This window comes from Oreochromis niloticus, linkage group LG12 (genome assembly GCF_001858045.2).
Source record: "Oreochromis niloticus isolate F11D_XX linkage group LG12, O_niloticus_UMD_NMBU, whole genome shotgun sequence".
Classification (NCBI taxonomy): domain Eukaryota; kingdom Metazoa; phylum Chordata; class Actinopteri; order Cichliformes; family Cichlidae; genus Oreochromis; species Oreochromis niloticus.
Genome location: NC_031977.2, coordinates 30065658 through 30080856, shown reverse-complemented (window position 1 = coordinate 30080856; position 15199 = coordinate 30065658). Strand labels below are relative to the sequence as shown.

Genomic DNA, 15199 nt, shown 5'->3' with positions numbered 1-15199 from the left:
TTTAGGCTGATAGTTTTTCTGTGGCGATTTGTGAACGTGTGGGAGCTTGTTGGGGCGGATAACAGGATTGAAGTAGGCGATTAGAAGTTATCCTTAAAAGTAATTCTTTTCTAAGAAGAGGAAAAAATCATATGTGAGAAATTACCTCATTGTACAAAGGAAAGATTTATTGCAGTTGCGCTGTGCTCAAGGCATTTAGTTAATTTTGTGGGAATCTTGTTTCGCTTTTCCTTTCATTACATGAAGTTTCCTGACATGATCATTAAAGTCTCATTTCAATCTGTTATATGGGAAGATCTAATACTAAGTTTGTTGTGCGGAAATTATGTCAAACATCATTCTGACAGAGACAAAGCAACTCGTGCAGGGTGAATTGACAGCTGCTTTCTGATTTATTAAATAGCAGAGTATGACTGCTTTAGTGCCCAACAACCATAAAGGAAGTTATTACCATCATTTATCATTCTAACCATCAAGTGAAGGCTTTCATATCAGTTTTGCTCTCTGATGTTAAAGACGAAACAGATAATATCTGCTGCAGGTCCCACATTGCCCTTGACCCCCTCTTACTTTTTAGGGTTGCTGCCATTTACAGCTCTGCTCTTTTTCAGAAATACCACTTAACCTGCACAGCTGTTGTCCAGCTGTTGTGCATCTTGCACTGTTTCTTTCATACCTGTATTACAAAGTTTAGAGTTTGAGCTATGGTTTCATTTCGTCTGAATTAAGAAAATAAATTCAGATTAAATTTAAAGCTGAAAAAAATATACACAGCATACTTACACACACACACACAGCCCTGTTGGCGAGCAGGTAAAGGATAAGAGAAGGAGAATGGAACACTGTGCTGACTTCTCACGGAAAAGTTGTTGCCTTTTTGTAGGTATGATGCTGTAGTTTTCACTATATTAAAAAAACAAAACATTTAAACTTTATTAAAGTTATTTAAAGTTCAGACCCAAGTTAGACCAAATTAAGCAGTTGACTGTAAGTTATCTGAATGCGTGAGCAATGAAAAATATGTCAAGACAGTTCTCCCAAGAAGTGAACACCAAGATGAAAAATGAGGTGAAACTGTTACAGTAATCATTAACAGAATTAAACTCTGAAGTTCTGCGAGGAAATTATGTCTATATTTCTTCCATTACATCTCAGGAAGCACAGTGCAATGAGAGATACTGCCTGGCTGCTCTGCCACCACTGACATGCAAATGAGTACACTTTAAAAGGTTTCATAAACTGCTAACTTAACAAAGTGATCTAATTGCATTGCATTAATGAAAAATGTTATTAATCATAAAATAATTTACTGATGTTATTTTTCAATCAGCCATTCTGTGCATTTGGATTCTAAAAATTTGTTCAGATCAACGTTTTTACGTGCCAATTCGCAGAAAAGGTCTTTACTATATTTTAAAAAGAAACCCAAAATTTGCTTCCTTTGAGCAAGTACTACATGGACAATAGGAAAAAGCCCTCCCTTTTAAGAAAGGACAAAGTGAGAACAGATATAAGTGAGGGGGAAAGAGAGAAGATTGAAAGAGAGGTGATCAGTGCATCACAAGTCCATAGCATCAAAATTATATTTCAGAGCCAGACCTAGCTATAAAAAGAAATGCATATTTTAAGCTAAAGTTTAAAGGTGTCTATGCTGAAGGCTCTGCCTCCTATTGTACTTCTAACATATGATAAAAGGCACTATGAGGTCTTTAACATATGATAGGCATGATTGTTTAAGGCTTTACATGTGAAGGATTAGGGATTTAATAGGGAGACAATGAAGACAAAAATAAGAACTCTTCCTAGTCCTTATTACCGTCACCTTAGGGTTTTTAAAACTAGACTCTAGGTGAAAGAAGGCAGGCTTTCACCTGCATGAGGAGAATGTGTGATTTTAATGATATTAGTGTACACTAAAATTACTCCAAGATTCCTATATGTCAAGTAAATGGTCAATTTGTTTCTGAGGTTTTCATAGCCAAATCCAACTTAAGGGTTTTAAGGCTTTAAGTTCAAACAACTAATTTGTTTCATCTGGCTGCATAGATAATTATAGCTGATTGTCATCTGCATAATGGCTAATAGACATGTATGCAGTCCTTTTCAAATATATTACCTCAGGGAAATATGACATACTACAACAGTGGCATGTGGAACCACATATAGAGAACCCTGTGTAGAGGAATTTTTATTACATGAACAATTCTAATTACCTGAGAGTGCAGTTTCTTTGAGTTGTGAAAATGCATAGAAAGTGTTGTAATTTCTGTTGTGTGCAAATCAAAGATGTGCTTGTAAATCAGACAGGAAATATTCCAGCAATATAAAACTGTGAATACTTTTTGAGGACAGCTTGTACACCTGTTTACATCCTACAGCCCCAGAGAATAAAGTTGTATTTAATTCCTATTTATCCCAAATAATTTGGTGGCAAATGAGACACACTTAGAGAGAATTTGGATGTACAAAAGACAGGAGGACAGTTTTTGAATCCAGTCCATTAGTGGAAAACATCCAAAAGTTGAGCGCCAGGAATATTTAATCAGAATTGAATCTTGAAACTTTCAGCACATGAGAATTGCTATTTGGTTTTTGTAATTCTGAGCTGATCTATCAGTTCAATATAGGCTCTTTTGTAGAACCACAAAATGTCTCTTGAAGCAGCAAATTATTTCCAGGTGTCAGACAAGCGGTGGTTGAAAAAGTATTGCTAAATTGAAGATTTAAATAATTTGTACATCATGTAGTATTGCCACGTAGCTGTTTTGAGAAAAAAAAAAATAACTTCACAACTAGAAAACTGAAAGTCTCTCAGTTTCATCTTATTGAAAAACTTTGTCCACTGTGATCACCTATGTTCTTTGTCTCCTCTTTTCCTTCCTGTATTTTTTTACTTGGTCTTCTGTTCCATTAGTTGGAACTGTATTTTAGTGCATCCTACAAAGAGCAAAAATGAGTGTTACAGTAAGATCGAGAGGCTTTTTTCTGTTGTTATAGAGACAGAATGACACTGCTAAGACTTGGCTTTGAATCGCAAGAAAAAATGGATGTTATAGAGTACTAGGAATGTTAAAAGAAAGAGATAGAAACCACTTGAAGATTCCAGAAATTAAATGGAAATGGGAAACATCAAAGATGCCAGATTTATGGAAAAAATCGTGCCCTAGCTTAGAAAAAGGAACAGCAAGCCACTTCGAAACAACTATATGGACGACAGTCTGGAGGCAAACTTCAAGAGGCAAGGCTGATATAGTCTGGACATGTGTAGAGGAGGGATAGTTCATATATTCATCAATGGATGCTGTATATGAAGCTACCACGCTGGAGGAAATGAGGTGGACCACAGAGAAGATTTATGGATGTAGTGAAGGAGGGCTGGTGTGACTGAGGAAGATGCATGGATAGGGTGAGATGGAGACAAATGATTCACTGTGGTGACCTCTAAAAGAACCTGCAGAAAGAAGAAAGAGGCATCATACTATGAGCACCTGTTATGCTTACAGAGATGTTAGATTATTAATGCAAACAAACTTTTGTTTTACTGGTATGGCAGCAGATAAGCTTGTATAAGGAAAAAATAAGCAATGTTTAATATCATGCTTTCGTGATACTACCACATGCAGAAATAGCACATTTTAACCAGAAAATATGTGCTCTGTCATTGTGTACCAAAATGCATTCCTGATGAGCTGCTGAGAAGACAATCTCACGGTCCACCTTCCTGTCAGCTTTTCTCTCTTGTCATCTGGCCACTGGCTCCTGAATTCTCTCTTCCTCCTGCTCATTTTCTGCCCTTCACACGGGCTTGCTCTTTTTACGACCCCTTGTTTCTTTCCGCCTTTTTCGCCTTGGGTGTCTTGCTGTCTCTTCGGCTTCATGTTCACGTTCCAATCCAGACCACACGCATGACTTTTCTCTCCTGAGAGCACTGTGCTTTCCCTGGCCTTTGACAGTGAAATGACACCCCCTCCTATTTCTTAGCAGGAGATGCTGGCAGTTAAAGATGAGATAACAAGAGAGGGATTTCAAACTCTTGTGCGCTATCATCATCCAACCATTTCAACAGATATCATCAGGTAACTAGAACATAATTTGTGGTCATGCACAACTACACGCATCCGTGCACACACACAAACACACTCGTAGCTTCTTTTTGTCCTTGAAAGACATGTCTTAACATTTGTTAAGTTTAATAATGATGTCTGAAATGAGACCACATGTGTGTCTAGTGGTTCCTTCAATAGTAGTAGCACAGTTGTTGATCATCTTTGAGAGAAGGTTTTGCCACCTCACATTTGATGCTGAGATTGTTCTTAAGGAGAGTTTTCTTTAAACTACTGTAAACACTTTATTACATAAACACATTAGAATCTTATGTCCAGCTTCTGCTTTATTAACCAACCAATATTGTGAATTTGGAACACAATTATCATTTAGTGTTGTTCTTCTCTAATTGTATATTAACAACATGTCCACTTGTTCTCACTAGCATTGATTTCGGGTTATTAAAATTGAAGACGGTTCTCCTGGAACTTTTTGGGTATGCACACAGGGTATGTTCAATAACAGTGCAAGAGTTTGGATAATAATGTAGTAATGCAGTTCACTTTTGTTTTCTCTTCCACATAAGTTTAGCTAACCTGGGGATATTATTTACCACCCATCTGATCATTTCACCGCTTGATTTTTTTTTCATTATCTGAGTTATTTTTAGCTGTTTGTTACATTCGCGCAGCTTAAACTTTGTGAACTCTTGTTGATGTGAAATGCCACCTCCTCCCTTTCGAAAAAGCAAAACAAAGTCTGTGTTGAATATCACGAAGGCTGTTTTGTTTCCCTATACTTATACTCTAAAATCAAATAAATCCCTAATATACAATATAAGTAACATGCACACTTTAAAGTGTAGCTGACATTTGTGCATCATTTTATGTCCTTAAAGTTGATTTCAGTGTCTTTTGGTGTTGAGATCATTTAAATCCTTTGTGTACGTGATGTTTAATCACACAAATGTAAGACTTTACTGTTTTCAAAATGCATTATTATAATAGAATGTTTCCTTTTTTGCACTTTGTTGTATAATAAGTATAAATCTTTGTTCTGCTAAGTTTGACATTGGCTTTGCAACATTTCTTTAAAAAAATATCGTGCCAGACTGCCTGCTTTTATTCCACACAAGCTTGACGCTGCAGACATCTGAAAACAAGACAGCCTTCTTAGGATGACTGCTCCAAGGGCTCACAGTAATTCTCTGTTGCAATCATTATTCTAGCCACCTTTATTTCATTTTCCACCAACTTTATTAAAGCAGCAAAGAGCAGTGGTTGCCAGAGATATTATTCCACAGCTCCATTTGCATAAAAAGCAACAGGGTGTCGTATGAGTCTCGGCAGAGCTCCCTTGCATATTTCTGATGAATAAAGTGTAGGTATGCAGATGGAACCCTGCAAGTAAATTACCCCTCTAGATGGACACAAGTGTTAATTAGATAGAGCTCAAATGAATTGCAGGATCACAGCATCACTTAGATATATAATTTGTATAGTGAACAACTGCTAGCTAGTTAGGCAGATAGCTCTGCAATATTCTGCATTTTTAAAGCCCTCTTGATATGTCAGAATATAAAGGAAACGTGCCATTTGATGGATCACTGCTCTCCTGCTCTCACCTCTGTCCTTGATCAAATGGAAATTTTGCTTGAAGGTGTCACTGTAATTAGCGTCTCTGCAAGTGTGGGGAAAGGGACTGTGGAGGGTGTGGGAGGATGAATGCGTGTGCATGAATGTCAGATTATTTTTTTCATAGCTTTCATATTATGAAGAGCAAATCACATCTCTAAAACGTGTAAGCAATCAGGGAAATTTAAGGTGAAGCTTCATCAAAACAAAAAGTTAAAGCATGGCCAAAGTAAATGTTGGACATGTTGTACTGATGAATTTACTTTCTTTTTTACTCTGTGTACTCCAAATTTTGCTTGATTACTTTGACTTCCTTTACAGATATGATGACAAAGTCCATTCCTTGTGAATTGTAAGCAAAAAAAACATTGCGTACAATTTCAGAATCATAATTTGCAATCTCTTTATTAATATGTTAGGGAAGCTTACGATTGCGCTTTCACTCACTTCAAAACACATGCAAATGACCTTTTAATGATCCCAGGGAAAACTGGATGATAACAGGATGTAACTGGAAAAACAGTGTGTGTGAATAAGAAATTAGCAGGTAATAAACATGACACAAACGATAATTTAATCACTACAATATTTCAGGCGGAATTGACTGAATGGTACTTGGAAAAAAAAGCTTTGGTGTTCCTGTTTTGTCAGTACGGAGCATCTAGGAGGATTAAGAGACTCAGAAATGCTACCTGAAATGTGACACAAACACGCAGTGATTTCCATCTGTGAGTTATGCGTCACTATGTACAATTGTCGAGAAGATCAAAAGACATCTCAACTATTCACACTGTGGCTGATTTCTCTTGACAGTTGACAAGTAACCCACCTCCTTCTTCTTCTCTGTTTTGTGTATTCTTTCTTTAAGTTTCTCCTTTCTTGAACTTTTCATGTGTGAGGCGTCTGAATAGATGCATTAACCACCGTAGAGTTAAAGTCCTCCCCCTCCTTCTCGCCCGCCTGCCTTCACTGACAAACGTTTTCAAAATGAAAATTGGGAATCCTCTCCCTACTCTTCACATTCATTTTCACTTTTCCCTCACTGAACATCTACATCTTCGGGGAGAGGATAAAGGCATGCATGCAGGGAGATGAATGGTTTAATTTAGATTCAAATTGCATAAAGTGGGCTAATCGGAATAGCTGACAAAAGCTCTGTGACGAAGAAGTGATAACCTGCAGGCTGCTTCCTTATTGCAGGAGATGGGAGTGAAGTGGCGGGCTGGTTTACAGGTCTAATTGCATGACTCAGTGTAGGGAGTGGGAGACTGACATGGGAGGAAATATTCCTGTGGGATTTAACACTTTCCATGATAAGTCAGAACTCAGCATTCATTTTACTACTTTTACAAGTCAGTTTTTCACAGATAAACTCTCCTCATGTCTCCTTTTCTCACCTGTTTCCTTGTGGTCTGTTTGTTTGGACACTTAAAATTCATTGTCTTCTATTTGCAAGTGCAACTTTTTTGTTTTGTTTTTGTTGGTTACGTTTGCTCATGAGTCTGCAACTTCAGTCTCTGTCTCACTTCAAATCCTAAATTTCAGTCTTACATTAGATTTTTAGAATAATGAATCCAATGTTGCAGAAGTAAAATTCCTGAGGATATGTCCGGTTGCACTGCGTTTATTTATGTTTCTGCAGGGATTTATATGGATGGAGATTAGTTGTTTATTTTTACATGATTGTTTCATTTAGTTCAGCTCAAGTTCTGCAGTTCTAAAACAGGATTAACATTACTTGAGGATATAAAGAATCACATATTTCCCTTGTTCTTTGGATGAATGGATGGATGGATACTAGAGTAAAAACAGTTACAAAAAGCAGGAACATTTATTATATAAAACATCAACCAACAGAAGCTCAAATTGCCCTGGAGTAATATACGTGTTTAAACTAACACTTCATCCTATGAGATGCATAACAGCAGACTGCAGTTTCCCTTGTTTTTTTTTAAATAAATTGGCCATTAAAGATAATGCATTTTTGTATATTCTGTAACCTATACAAGGCGGATGATGAATAACATGACAGTTTATTTAAAATAGCCTAGTAAATAAAAAAAGACAGAGTTGTCGTTGCATGGAGACTACAATGAAGGGTGCTGAAACTGTCCTCAGTGATAAATTGAAGAGAACTGTGATACACAGCATCAAGGGGCTTAAGAGTATTGGCAGCAAATTAAAGTAAATTACATCTACATAGAGAAGGACTGGTGCAGTCTTTAACCCACTGCTGATGCAGTCCTTAAGCCCTGACACACAAACATAAATCTCATATTCATGCCATTTGGTGTTATTTACTCTTCCTTTGGATATCATTATCTCCAAACTTCATTGTGAAAAAACGGCCCATAAATCGGCTTAAAAATCTTAGGGAAAAAAAGTCTTTGTTGAACCTGCCTGGCACTTGTCACATTGTTAAAGTAATCCAGGGATTGTTGTTTGTACAGCAGTGGGTACTTTGCAGTCAGGAATTGCTAATAGCTAACATGGCATTCTTTTAATGGTGCTTATTAAAAATATGAAAAATCTCACTAGTCAGATCCAGTACTTAAAAGAATTGTAGCACCAAAGATGTCTCTGCCTTCGCTGGCTTTAATTATAATAGCAGTGGTTTCCCAAACACACCTACATGCCAGTGTTGGCATTTTTCAGAATCACTTTTGTCTTTTTCTAATTTTCTGCTAATTTTTTTTTTGATCCACCTACAAATATAAGAATGTCTACCAGACAATATTTAAATGACAGACTGGGGGAAAAAACAGGAAAGAGAATAATTGAAACTGGAGCAGTAATTATTACTCCAAAATTAGCAAAGAGGGGACATTGTGCACTCCTTTTGGAGGGGACACAGTGGGGTACCTGGGGAGGGGTGGGGGTGTTACTCTGCCTTCTTATGGTAGCAGTTACCTGGCATTAACATATGGCTTGCTTTACTATACGCCGATGAGGTTGTTCATATGAAAGTGAAAAGTTCTCATTCTTTTATAATATGAGATGACCTATGAAGAAATGTGACTAATTCTTTCTATGATTTGATGATGGAAACTCTTCAAATAAAACATTCGTATGAAGATGACTTGTTAGCTGTTTTACAAATACTCTTTCACAAATCAAAGAAGGGTGACAATTAGTCAATAATTGGCTAAGACAGTTGAGTCAAGTGATGGTTTCTAAGTAATGGTTTAATTACCACCAGCTCAAAGGCATATGATACGTAACCCGTTGGTAGAGATAGTTTGATCATATTTAAGATCAAAGTATTATTATTGGTAGGACTTCTGTGAGCAGTCTTTTAAGAATGAGTTCTAACAGACATGTTGATGGTTGGGAAGTATCAAAGCTAACTCAGAAAGATCAGACGCTGGATCAGCTTAAAGCGCCTGATTTATCTCTCGGTTCTTTTGTCAGGTTTTTTGGCTTTTTCCCCCCCATTTCTTAGTGACACGACTTTCAGATGCCGTTTATCTGTTGTAGACGGTCTTTTAGACCTGCAGCTTCTTTTGTCCTCCACTTGTCCAGCTTCCTAAATTCTTCAAAAACACAAAAAGCTTTGGTATTTCAAGGTTCTGGTTAATGATTGTTTGGGAATCACTGTCAAATGTGGGTATTTTTAGATTTAGTTAAAGAAATTGGAACAGTTTATGAGTTTCTGTGACAGGCAGATTGTCATGTTAGTTAGTTTGGTTATGGATGATATTTTCTTTTTCATGCCTTTCGTTAGTATTTTGAGTCTTAGTTATTACTTCCACTTTCTGGTTGCATTAGAGTTTAGATGTTCAGATTTATCCTACTGTGTCAAGTTCTCCTGTGTCCAGTCTTCTAGTTATGAATTTCCTGTATTATTTTGGTAATCATGTATCTTCTGGGTCTTGCATTTAATTTTATTTCCTGTCATTGGCTTAATTAGTTTCACCTGTGCTTCATTTCCCCTGCTGTGTCTCATTCCTCTGATTAGCCCTCAGTCTGTGCAAGTGTGTGTTTATAGACTTACTCTAGTCTTTTGGTCTTTGTCTGAATGCTTCCCTTGTGACTGCCTGGCATTTGGAGTTGGAGTTTCTTTGTTGTTTTGCTTCATGCACTTTGTACTTTTAGAAACACGTTTCTACCATCATTAAAATGTGTATTTTGAGTTTATCTGCCCGTTTTGGAGTTCTTCCGTCAAATTTCTGCTATTCCTGTGACAAATATACAATATAAAATTGTTTTTTTGTTAAGTTGTCTGTTCTGTTATGACACATGAACAATTCATAGGTCAGCATTAACAAACAAGCAAATAAACTCCAAACACGTTTCTCTAAAAATGGTCAGGTAAACGGACTTGTCTAAGAGTTTGGGTGGAAAAAGTAGCAAGTGCCCAAAGAAAAACTATGAAAGACCTTCACAAAGCCTGGACAACTATTGCTCATTACCATTTGGAGAAAGTACAAGAATTCCTGGCTCATTGGAACAAAAATGTAAAGACATTTGCACAGTACAGTATATTCTTGCAAAACGGGCAAAATCTTTTCCATAGCCAGAGTAAATTTAGCCTCACATCAAAAAAAGTAGACAAATTAAAATGAGAAAATATGGCCGATAACGTCTATCACAGTGAATGTTTGCATTTATAATTTACAGGGAAGTAATTAACAGTCTGTGGATTATTTTTCTAATGAAGGACGACTTTTATTTCCAATTATCCCCACAAAGTCACCTCGTGTTCTCCTGAGCTGCAATAATAACATAAGTTAGTGTATTTAGGATCCTGTAGGAATAATGGTTCATTTTATCAGCCTGACTGAGTACATTAGATAAGAGGCTAATGTGATCGTTTGAAGTTCTAGAGCAGGTTAACCGTGGACCATGCTTTAATATGAGCATTGGCTCCAGAATTTCCAGTGGCTCCTCTTTAGAACCCAGATATACCAGTAGCTAGAACACTCTGTTCTGCAAGTCACTTGAGATATTGTTAGTTAAATTACACACTTTTCTTGTAATTAGCCCAAACTGTGTAGCTTGTCTCTTAGTTTACTCAGTTCACAGCTGTCTGTCTTTCATATTTCAGGGAATTGTGTACTTACAAGGAATACCTTATTGAAATACACAAAAGTTTTGTTAGAAAAAAAATCATAATGACAGCTGACAAAGACAAATTGCTTACAAGCTTAATTATTCAGACCTCAGCTCTGAATGACGAGCCTCCACAGTGGAAGCAGGCTGGCAAACAGAAGCGATCATGGGAAAATTTTGGTGATTTTCACTTTGACTCAATACACACTAGTCATTTAAAAGAGGATGTCTTTCAAGCACCTTACAGGTTTCTGTCTGTAACATATATTTATCAGTTCATCCCACCCCTTCTGCTATAGCCAAGATGGTAACCTTTATTGCATTGCATGAAGATACTTGACATCAGTTTGAACACACTTAAGTACTTACATGGTAAGTGTCCATATGGAGGTGTGCAATTTTAAAAAGCAGTACCACAGTGTTTTCCAACATCCACAAATGGTTGAGTCAGAGCCAAATTTTGGAATAAAATCGCAGTAAAAAAGGCTGTTTTTCTTTTTCTTATTAGTGTCTTGTTTAATCTTCTGTTCCTCGATCCTACTTGCTTTTCTAACCCCGACAGCAGTGTGTTTTCTTTCTAGCATGACAACGATGGCTGTGTTGTCATGCTATGAACATGACTCCCAGCTTTCCTGACTTTATCATCAATACTTGATCCCTTAATGATGCTGCTTTGGTATTTCGGTACACCATACTTGCTGTAGCTCAAGATGCCATCACACCTCTTTGTTTGTTTATGTGATTATGCAGAAAATACAGATATTTGGTACTGCTAAGTTAGCAGATTTATGATGGGGAGAAAAAATATTCTCCAACTTTTGGAGTATAATGAACATACAGTGAAGTTCTAAGTGTTTGTTGTTCAGTGTTATAAGTACATTATTGATATTACTCTAATGCATAATACACAATATGCAACGTAATAGTAATATATATGCCTTATTTGTACTTGTCCACCTGTATTCTTGTTACATTCAGCTGTACGGTATACATTATCTATATATATATTTATATGTGTGAGAATAATAATGATGGTGACTGATAGGTACATTTTCATTTCACTTACTTAACATGCAACATTTCTTGCCACTAAACTGTATTATGTTCTCCATATGTGAACTATTCTGGTGTAGAATTCTGTTTTCTCTTCTATATGATGGTGACTGCAGTTTTTGTACCTTGGTTGTGACCACAGGAATAGCTATACCCCAAAAACTGTGCAGCCTTCCTGTCCAGCTTTGAGTTTTGGTTGTTTTTGCAGAAAAAATATGTCCAGACTGTTTAATTATAGTAAATATCATTTTAACATGTTGGTTTCTTGTTTAGTTTTGCTGTACTCACCTCTGATGTCTCGATTTTATATTTTTCTCTTGTCTGTTGTCCACCAGAGCCAAGAAGAAGACCAAGCCCTTGAACCTTAAGATCCACAGCAGTGTGGGCAGCTGTGAGAACCTGCCCACACAGCGCTCACCCCTCCACACTGAACGATCTCTGCGATCCTTCTTCTTCCCCTCTTTCATCCCTTCTACACCACCTGTTCATGCCGAAACACCCTCTGCAAGTAAGTGAACATCTTTTTTAAATATCGCACACTCATTTTTTTATGAAATGACATTTTTCTTAATACTTTAAACGTATCCTTTTCATAATATACTCTACTACTACTCTGATTAGTTCTCTGGCAATGTTTCATTCCTGGGATGTTGCTCTGCTTTTAGTTGGGTCAACTCTCAGTTGGTTCATCAGTTTTTGTCACTATGCCTTGCCACCTGCAGAAACCACTCACTTTAACTGCTCTTACTTAACTGCTGAAAGTAATTATTTTTGTTAAAAATGCTTAAGTACAGCTCTGCTGGTAAATGCAACAAATGGACAATCAGGTCGTGACAATAATGACCGGAGGTTGTGTGTTGCTGCACACTGGCAGCCTTATTGGCTGATACATTAAGACATTCTGCGGAAGCCATTAGATTGAGGAGGAGATGGGGGAAATGCAGGGAAACAAAGTAATGGAAGTCTTGTCAATGAAACGGGTGATGAATGGATAACACTCAGTGTTCGGAATCCATGCAAAACTTCACTAACTGGTATAAGGGACACAGCCGTGCATACTTGTTGGTAGAGGCATGACATGGAATAATCACACATTTAGGAAAAGAAAAAAGGGAGGTGAAAGGTGAAATTGATATATGTGAAATTAATGGCATATTCTCAAATGCTAATACGTTTAGTATGACAAAACAGGTACAGATGTGCAAAGTTTGGACCAAAACTATAAGTTACTTAATAACACAAAAAGGACAAAGCTTGTAAAAATCTCTGGGTTAGGGAGGTTCATCTGTGATGATACTTGATTTCTGATAGAAAATTATTACTAAAATATTAAAAAGTATGTTTTACAATCAAATACAGAAAAACTGTGATGAAAAACAGTGATATATGAATTATTATTTCTAATTCAGATTTCTTTTTCCATTAGCTTAATAAGAGATTGAAAAACTGCTACCTCCATTTACAGATATTTGCAGCCAGAGATGCTGGCTTATACCCACAGATAATATATAAAAGATGGATATGGTCTCTGTGGTATCTTTTGGTTTGTGAAGGGATGTTTTTAAAAGTCATGGTCTAGGTGTTTTGAAACTGGATGTAAGAAGTAAATGTTGAAAATAGGCAAGGAGACTATAAACTTCAGAAAAAAGAAAAGTGTTTACTGAGGTCATAGATTGAGTGAGCAGTGGGCTATTTTCAAATGGACCTATGTTCTTTTTCAACCAGAAGGGTTACCACATTATAATTACAAAAAAAAAAAAAAAAAAAGCAGGTTAAAGGCACTTGTGCATCGGTTTAATTTTCAAACTTGGACACCATGTCTAGCTTTAATAGAAGGCCTATGTATAGAAGTGACATTTAAAGGATTAGATAATGATTTATTAACCACAGTTATTACACAGGTATTAGCTACAGTTTATGAGCTCCTGTTAAGGGGGGATGCGTTGTTTCTTTCTAAGTAAATAAGTAATTATCTCATCATGTTGAAGAGTAGGTTTGTCCTGATATGATGATTCTAGTCAACTCATCATGCTACCTGAGCAATACATCTGCTCTCACAGCACATCCTTTTATGCAGCTGGAGAACATTAAAGTGAGCATGTTGTAAATAAAACTGTGAATAGCCCCAAGAAAAGTGTCTTTTTTCACACTGTGCAAATCAGAACTTGCAACGTGAGCTTTAAGCTTGACCAAATAAGAAGTGGTGGCTTCTGTGAGGTGAGCACGGTTTGTAAAAACAAGACATAAATCGATCAGAGAATGGATTTACTGTTTTATTCTCATTGAGAATACTTCTATATGTCCCCTCCTGTATGTGTCGTGGGAGTGCGAACTGAAAAACCACCAAACTGCATCGTCCAAGTTAACACGGTCTGCTCTAGGCTATAGCACAAATATACTTCTTACGTAGATAAAGAGTTTTGGAGTTGGAGGAAGTACACATTGCCTTTTTTTATCCTGTTGTACTAGAAAGCATTATTAGACACGGTGGGTATCACAGCTTGGTTTGGAAACCTGCCTTTATACCCGCAATCCAAAATAAGCGCTCTACTGTGGACAAGTTTGAAGGAGTCGTACAGCTTCATACACCCTTAAGGCTCTTTGGGAGGAGTCATTGAGCTTGCTTGCTCTGAAATATCACCTGTGATTTCTCACTTTAATGTGAGCTATTTCCTTGAGGCATGCTTTGCAGTTTTCCCCAGTACAGCTGACTGTTAGAAAGACTGTTTGTGCCGGTGTCAATTACACTAAATGCTGAAGGGCAACATCCAAGTTCTGTTTTTATGTGGAACTTTATTTATTTATTTACAACTCGAGCACTGACTGCAAAAGAAAAAAAAGGGATTACGTCTATCTTTGTTAAATTAACTGTAAGCTTTTACAAAATCTACTTTATATATTTTATCATATTGATAACCAGGTGGAAAAATGTACTTGTTTGGCAAAATAACAAACAAAATTTTACACAATAGCTGACACAATGACCGGCATGGCAAAATTGTGCTTAACGAAAAAAGACAGCATGAATCATCAGACCACTATTTGCTCATTGTGTTTCATTATAAATAACAGAGCAGAGAAAAAAAATATTTACAAAGTTGCCCAGAGGAATAGTAGTTCAGGAATCTGTTTGTGTGTGTGTGTGAACGCTTGTGTGAGCATTTGGGCAAGAATGCGACTGCCAGGTCAGCCAGGCTAAACATCCATCCCGTGTCTATGTTTGGGTTTATGGTATCACAGCCATCTCATACGTCAGGGCCCTCCAGCCAGCAGTGTTATTACTTATCTTGCAAGTCGTTTGAATCAAAACATGCGGAGGAGCTACGAGACTGGCTGAGGTAACCAGGACCAAACGCTGTCTGCCAGGGATGAGTCAGTGCCCAGTTGAAGCTGAGACGTCAGCAGTTTGTTTGGCT

The 15199-nt window shown here is 37.1% G+C and overlaps 1 protein-coding gene across 4 annotated transcripts in view; it reads left to right on the top strand.

The window, feature by feature from the left end:
- Positions 1–15199, top strand: part of ksr2 (kinase suppressor of ras 2) — a 122550-nt gene that overhangs the window by 47475 nt on the left and 59876 nt on the right. For all 4 annotated transcript variants that reach the window (XM_025912025.1, XM_005473616.4, XM_025912024.1 and 1 more), the window contains one exon: positions 12119–12291. In XM_025912025.1, coding sequence (XP_025767810.1) covers positions 12119–12291 — 173 coding nt within the window. The remainder of the gene's footprint in view (positions 1–12118; positions 12292–15199) is intronic.